Source organism: Octopus sinensis, linkage group LG19 (genome assembly GCF_006345805.1).
Source record: "Octopus sinensis linkage group LG19, ASM634580v1, whole genome shotgun sequence".
Lineage (NCBI taxonomy): Eukaryota > Metazoa > Mollusca > Cephalopoda > Octopoda > Octopodidae > Octopus > Octopus sinensis.
Window position 1 is genome coordinate 27,447,116 of NC_043015.1, and position 6,314 is coordinate 27,453,429.

Sequence of the window (6,314 nt, forward strand, 5' to 3'; positions counted from 1 at the left end):
GGCCAGTGAACAGTTCTGCCTGACCTCGTAACATAAGGTCTGTTCGAGGCAGGCTGCAACGACGAAGGTGGTGTTGCCGATTATGGTGTTGATAAAGGTGCATGTGTAAATAGTGGTGTTGTCAAAGGTGCATGTGTGAATGGTGGTGTTGTCAAAGGTGCATGTGAAGGTTCAACGATGGTTGTGGCAGTGGGGTCATTAAAAGATGTGGACACCTCAAAATATGCCCTTTTAAGACGATCTACGGAGACGGTCTCCGAACGACCGTTAATTTCAAGTTTGAATACCTTCGGCGTGCGAGAAATCACACGAAAAGGTCCTTTATAAGGAGAAACAAGAGGTCCTTTGACAGAATCATCACGAATAAATACATGCGTCCAAGAATTAAGATCTGATGGCACACTAGAAGGAAGATTTTGGTGTCGAGGGTCCATGGGTGGAAGGGCAGAAAAATATCTGCGTAGTCGAGCAACATAAGACTCTAAATTAAGAGACTGTGACTTGTCTGGCACCAACATCGTACCAGGCAATGCCAGTGTGGTACCATACAAGAGCTCGGCAGACGAAAAACCAAGGTCTGCTTTAATCGCAGTCAGACATCCAAGCAGGACGATAGGTAGAAATTCAGTCCACGACTATGGATTCGGCGAGGCACGCAACGCGGCCTTATGGAAACGCTCCACCATCCCATTAGAAGCGGGGTGGTAACTAGTGGTGCGTATATGATGCATCCCCAGGATTCGTGATAACTCACGAAACAAGGCAGACTCGAATTGTCGACCACGATCTGTGGTTAAACTGGACGGTACACCATACCTAGAAATCCAATTAGACACGAAAGCTTTCGCGACAGTTTCAGCAGAAATGTCTGCTATAGGAATAGCTTCCGGCCAGCGTGAAAAGCGATCAATACAAGTTAAAATGTATGAGAACCCGCGACTCACAGGCCATGGTCCAACCAAATCAAGGTGGACATGGCGAAAACGGGCTTCAGGAGAAGAAAACTGTCCAAGTGGAGCACGAACGTGTCTATGGACTTTAGCACTCTGGCACCTCAAACAAGAGCGTGCCCAAGAGGTAATTGATCGTCGCATATTGGGCCAGAAGAACCGAGCAGTAACAAGCTTTACTGTGGCAGAGATACCTGGATGTGACAGTGAATGAAGAGCATCAAACACAGAACGTTGATGTTTCTCAGGTACTAATGGTCTAGGTGAACCGGTAGAAACGTCACAAAGAATAGAGCCTTCTGCTGAAGGGAGCGGAAGGTAGGCAAACTTACAGTTAATAAACTTAGGCGAAGTTAAATCCAACTCCTCTAAAGGTGGTTGATCCTGCGAAATAGCAGTTAAGTCAATTGCAGCAGGAGAGGAAATGGAATTGACAGGGAGTCTAGAAAGAGCATCTGCAGGGACGTTCTCCCTCCCTGGCACATGCCTAATATCACTTGTAAATTGAGAAATATAGTCCAGGTGACGGAAAGCACGAGGAGAGAGTTTATCCGTTTTAGAAGATAGTGCAAAGGTAAGGGGCTTGTGATCAGTATAAATCACAAACTCTCGTCCCTCGAGCTGGTGCTGAATATGCCGAACTGACAGATAGATCGCTAGTAACTCTCGATCAAATGTACTATATCTGCGTTCAGCTGGCTTTAGCTGGCAAGAAAAGAAAGCCAAAGGTTTAACTTCACCCTCTACGGTGTGCTGCAAAACAGCGCCAACTGCAGACTCTGATGCGTCCACAGATAAAGTAAGTGGAGCATCAGGAGCCGGATGTGCTAAAACAGGGACTGAAGCTAGTTCCTTTTTAACTAACTCAAAGGCAGACAGTGCTTCAGCCGAAAGAGTAAGACGGGCGTCCTTTTTAGAATTGCCCTTTAGCATCTGCGTTAAAGGAAACAACTTGTCCGCACACCGATCTATGAAACGTCGATAGAAATTAACTATACCAAAAAATCGCGACGTAAAAAATCGCGAAGTTGACGTAAAGAAGAAGGTGGTGCGATGCGCTGAATAGCATCGACTTTAGACGAGAGTGGTTTGATTCCTCTCGAATCAATATAATGACCGAGAAAATTAAGAGATGGTTGCCCAAAAACACACTTGTCTGGATTAATGCGAACACCATAGTCGCGAAGACGCTGAAAAAGCTGAGACAAGTGCAGGAGATGATTCTCATGCGTATCACTTCCGATGAGAATATCATCGACATACGCGAAAACAAAATCAAGTCCCCGAACAACTTCATCTATAAAACGTTGGAACGTACTAGTAGCGTTCCTCAAACCAAAACCGTTTGCCGTTTTAGGAACATCGTCTGGGTTGACCGGTATTTGATGATAGGCACGTATGAGGTCAACCTTAGAAAAAATGGTACAGCCATGGAGATTTGATGAAAAATCGTTGAGATTCCTAATTGAATATCTGTCCGGAATCGTCACTGAATTTAGACGCCGATAATCTCCCACCGGGCGAAAATCTGTATCCCTTTTTCTAACTAAATGAAGGGGAGATGCCCATGGACTGGTGGATGGGCGTATCAGACCGAGCTGGAGCATATGCTCAAACTCAGCCCTAGCAGTTTTAAGTCGATCAGGTGCAAGACGCCGTGGACGCGAAAAAACAGGCGGTCCAGTTGTTGTTATAAAGTGTTGTGTCGAGTGTAATGGCTTAGCCACTTTAAAGGTAACATCAAATAGCTCTGGAAAAGAGGCCAAAAGAGAGTGAAAAACGTCTCCTCTGGTCGGCGTGGAGAGTGTAGTCGAACTATCGACTAACCTCCGACGTCTGACATCTACCAATAAATCAAAGTTATCCAGAAAATCCGCACCTAAAATAGGATGCGGAATGTCAGCAATGATAAAAACCCATTGAAAGTCTCGACGAAGATTAATATCAAGGCGTAACGAGATCTGACCGAATGTAGCTATTGGTGACGAGTCAATAGCGTGCAAGGTAACGTTAGATCGTTTTGGCCTGTCGGTTGTGAGACGCAAAGGCCAAATGCTGCAACAAGAACCAGTGTCCACCATGAAGTTTTTCTTCGACACTTGATCCTTGACGAAAAATGCACGATAACTAGAAAATTATGTGGAGGAAGTTGACGTGCTCAAATTCTCCGAAGCTAGTTTAAAGGTTTATACGTGCATGGCTGTATGCACTTATGTGCTTTCTCTCCATAATTGGAGTGATACCAACACAGTCCGGACTTTGACTGTGTGGTACGTGACGATGAACGGCTGCGACTCCGCGATCTTGAAAATCGCTTGCCATCGCGACACATCGCGTCCACCCTTTTGGTGAGACTTTCTATTTGTTTAGAAAGTCCTCAATTGAGGCTGAAGAAGTTTGTGAGCAGGCACAAACAGACCGTGACGATGGTTGAACGGCAAATTCAACCATTTTATCAGCCATTGTTGCTATCTGGTCCACGGTATTTGATTCTAAAGCGGTTGCCAAAACAGTCTGTATATAGGCGGGCAACCTTGAAAAAAAAATTTCCGAAGGAGAGGGGCGTCAGCAGCTTTACCGCTCAACTCTCTTAGTCTACGCAAAAATTCAGAAGGAGTCCTATCTCCCAGTTCTTCATCCGCCATCAACTCATTGAAACGACTTTCCTCGCTTCGTGTGTTTCTCTTTTCTACTTCTAATTTAACAGACGCATAAGTGGCGTCTGGGCCAGGGTCTGTGATAAGGTCTCTGGCTGTAGATGCAAGTTGAGGAGGCATACAACCATACAGGATTTGCAACTGCTGCTCGGGAGAAATACTGTGTGCACAAAATTGTGCCTCTAGCTGTGCAAACCACAGTGTGGCATCACCTGTAAAAGTAGGTAACGAATTTAGAGACATTTTGTAGTTTTTTTAAGTTTTAGATGACTCTGTCAAAGGAAAGTTAAACGACAATGAATCAAAGTTGAACGGACGCAACAAGGAGAAAAGGAAAAACAAGACCAGCAATTGAACCAATAAAATTTTTTATATGTACAATTTACAAAAAAAATGTGTTTTTGTTTTTGTTTTTGTACTGTGTGCACAGAGAATAAAAAATTCCTTTCTTTATTATTTTACAAACCTTCGTCGCGTCTTAACCGAAAAAAAAAATTTTCTTTTTTTTTTTCTTCCGTGCGTGTGTGCTAAGATGAAAATAGCTGAAAACTGTTTGAGGATGATGACTGCGCAGATTGATCGTGGTTCAGACTAGGCAGAAACTGGATTTTGTTGAGTGTTCTCGGGGACACCACTGTTACGGGAATTAGTTGCTTCTTGCACTTTTGGGGTGCAACTCGGGTGCATTCACAATTTCCATTCCTTTAAATTTCCAGATTCTACCAGTCAAAGAACACAAACGCAACAGTAAAAATATATACTCTTTATTTTTCTTATAACAGTAAGAAATAAGGTGGTATATTTGGTTCCACTTGGTATGGATGTGGCAAGGCTGAAACTTTAACGCTTGTAAGAATCTTACAAGTTCAGCAGCAACAGAGCTGGTCAAATATGGCGTCCTTAGAGAGCGGAGAAAATACACGTCTGCTACAATTTGGTGTGGGCAGCCTTCTGGCGACTGCTACGTGTCTCTGGACGCTTTTTGGTTAAGGTTCACGCTCCCTCGCCTCCTGTCAGCTAAAATGCCACATCATCATTTCCTTCTTCCGATCTTCGCGCATGCGCGAGAGGGTACTTACCCTCTGCCTTTCCAGAAGGCTCCAACCCCGCACACGCGAACTGAAGATGACGTTGCGCGCGCGCGCACTGTTGGATAGCGTCACTACAGATCATTGCTGCGTTTTTTGCTGACTGTATAATCTTTGTTTCAGAAAATAATAATGACAGACCCTCAGCTGACCCAAGAAATGAAGAGGCATGCTGTTATTGTGGTTATAAAGGCTGAGCATAGTGATTTAGAAATACCTCGAGTTTTAAAAGTCGCCAGATCTTTTGTCTACAAAGTTTGTAAGGAGCTAGAGACTGAAGATGGAAATGCATCACCAGTATCAAAACATAAAAAGCATTCTAAACGCTCTGGAATCCTCAGATCACCTGAACTTATCCAGCAAGTTCAACAGACTATTGATTACAATCCCAGAAAGTACATCAGGTCAACTGCAAAAGATCTCCATGTGTCAGAAGGAACAATCAGAAATGTTGTCCAAGAAGACATCAGATATAAATCTTATATGATGAGGGAAGGTCAGTTTGTCAGAAAAAGCAAAAGAAAATCACTACATCAGATCTAAAAGGTTCTTAAACAAACTGAAAAATTCAGCAGAAGATTTGATTTAGTTTTTCTCAAGATCAAAAATTTAGTTTTTCTCAAGATCAAAAAGTTAACAGAATGGCAGATGGTTATGTGCAGACCCTTCTGAAGTTCAAAGTGTTTTATGCATACAAAAATTTCCTGCAACTGTCATGGTTTTAGGGGTTGTCAGCAACGAATGACATGTAATACTTCCTTACTTCTTTCCACAAGGCCCTAGAGTTAACTCTGCCGCCTACATTGAGGTCCTGGAAATAATTGTTATGCCCTGGATAGACCGTGTATGCAATGGAAGGCTATATGTGTTTCAGTAAGCCTCTGAACTGTCACACATGGCTCCAGTAACACAGAAATGGATGGCTGAAAATTTTTAGATGATCCCATAACCTCTAACATTTCGCTTCCTAATTCCTCAGATCTCAATCTATGTGGAGCGTTGTTGAGAGAGAAGTCAATGAACGCCCCATAACACCAAAGATACTTTGAAAGCTGCCATAGTCAGAGTAATGTTCAAAATGAACCAGGACCAGTTTGATTCGAGCATGTACATGATTTAGATCTCATAAAGAAGCAGTAATTGAAGCTGAAGGTGGCTTTATTGAATAACATTATAGAAAAGAAGGTTTATTTTTATCTTCATAGCATTTTTTTGATAAATCAAGTTATTATCTGTTATTATATATCTGTTTTTTTTATAAGCACACACACACACACACACACACACACACACACACACATATATATATATACGATGGGCTCCTTTCAATTTCCGTGTACCAAATTCACTCACAAGGCTTTGGTCGGTCCGAGACTATAGTAGAAAATACTTGCCCAAGGTACCACGCATTGGGACTGAACCCGAAAACGTGTGGTTGAGAAGCAAGCTTCTTTCCACACAACGACTCCTATATATATATATATATATAACTGAGAATGTGTGTCTGTCTGTGTGAATCCCTAAAACTTGAGAACTACACAACCAATTTCATTCAAATTTTACACATGCCTTACTTAGGGTCCATGTAGTGTCATGGGCAAAACATTTTCTAAATTCTT

At 42.7% G+C, this 6,314-nt stretch overlaps 1 protein-coding gene across 1 annotated transcript; it reads right to left on the reverse strand.

The window, feature by feature from the left end:
• Window positions 1–3,442: 3,442 nt before the first annotated feature.
• On the reverse strand, window positions 3,443–3,850 carry LOC115222021. Its single transcript, XM_029792134.1, has one exon. The coding sequence runs from the start codon at window positions 3,848–3,850 to the stop codon at window positions 3,443–3,445; it is 408 nt and encodes a 135-aa protein (XP_029647994.1).
• Window positions 3,851–6,314: the final 2,464 nt, after the last annotated feature.

Coding starts and splice junctions, on each gene's coding strand:
- LOC115222021 (XM_029792134.1), bottom strand. CDS start 3,850: ATGTCTCTAAATTCGTTACCTACTTTTACAGGTGATGCCACACTGTGG.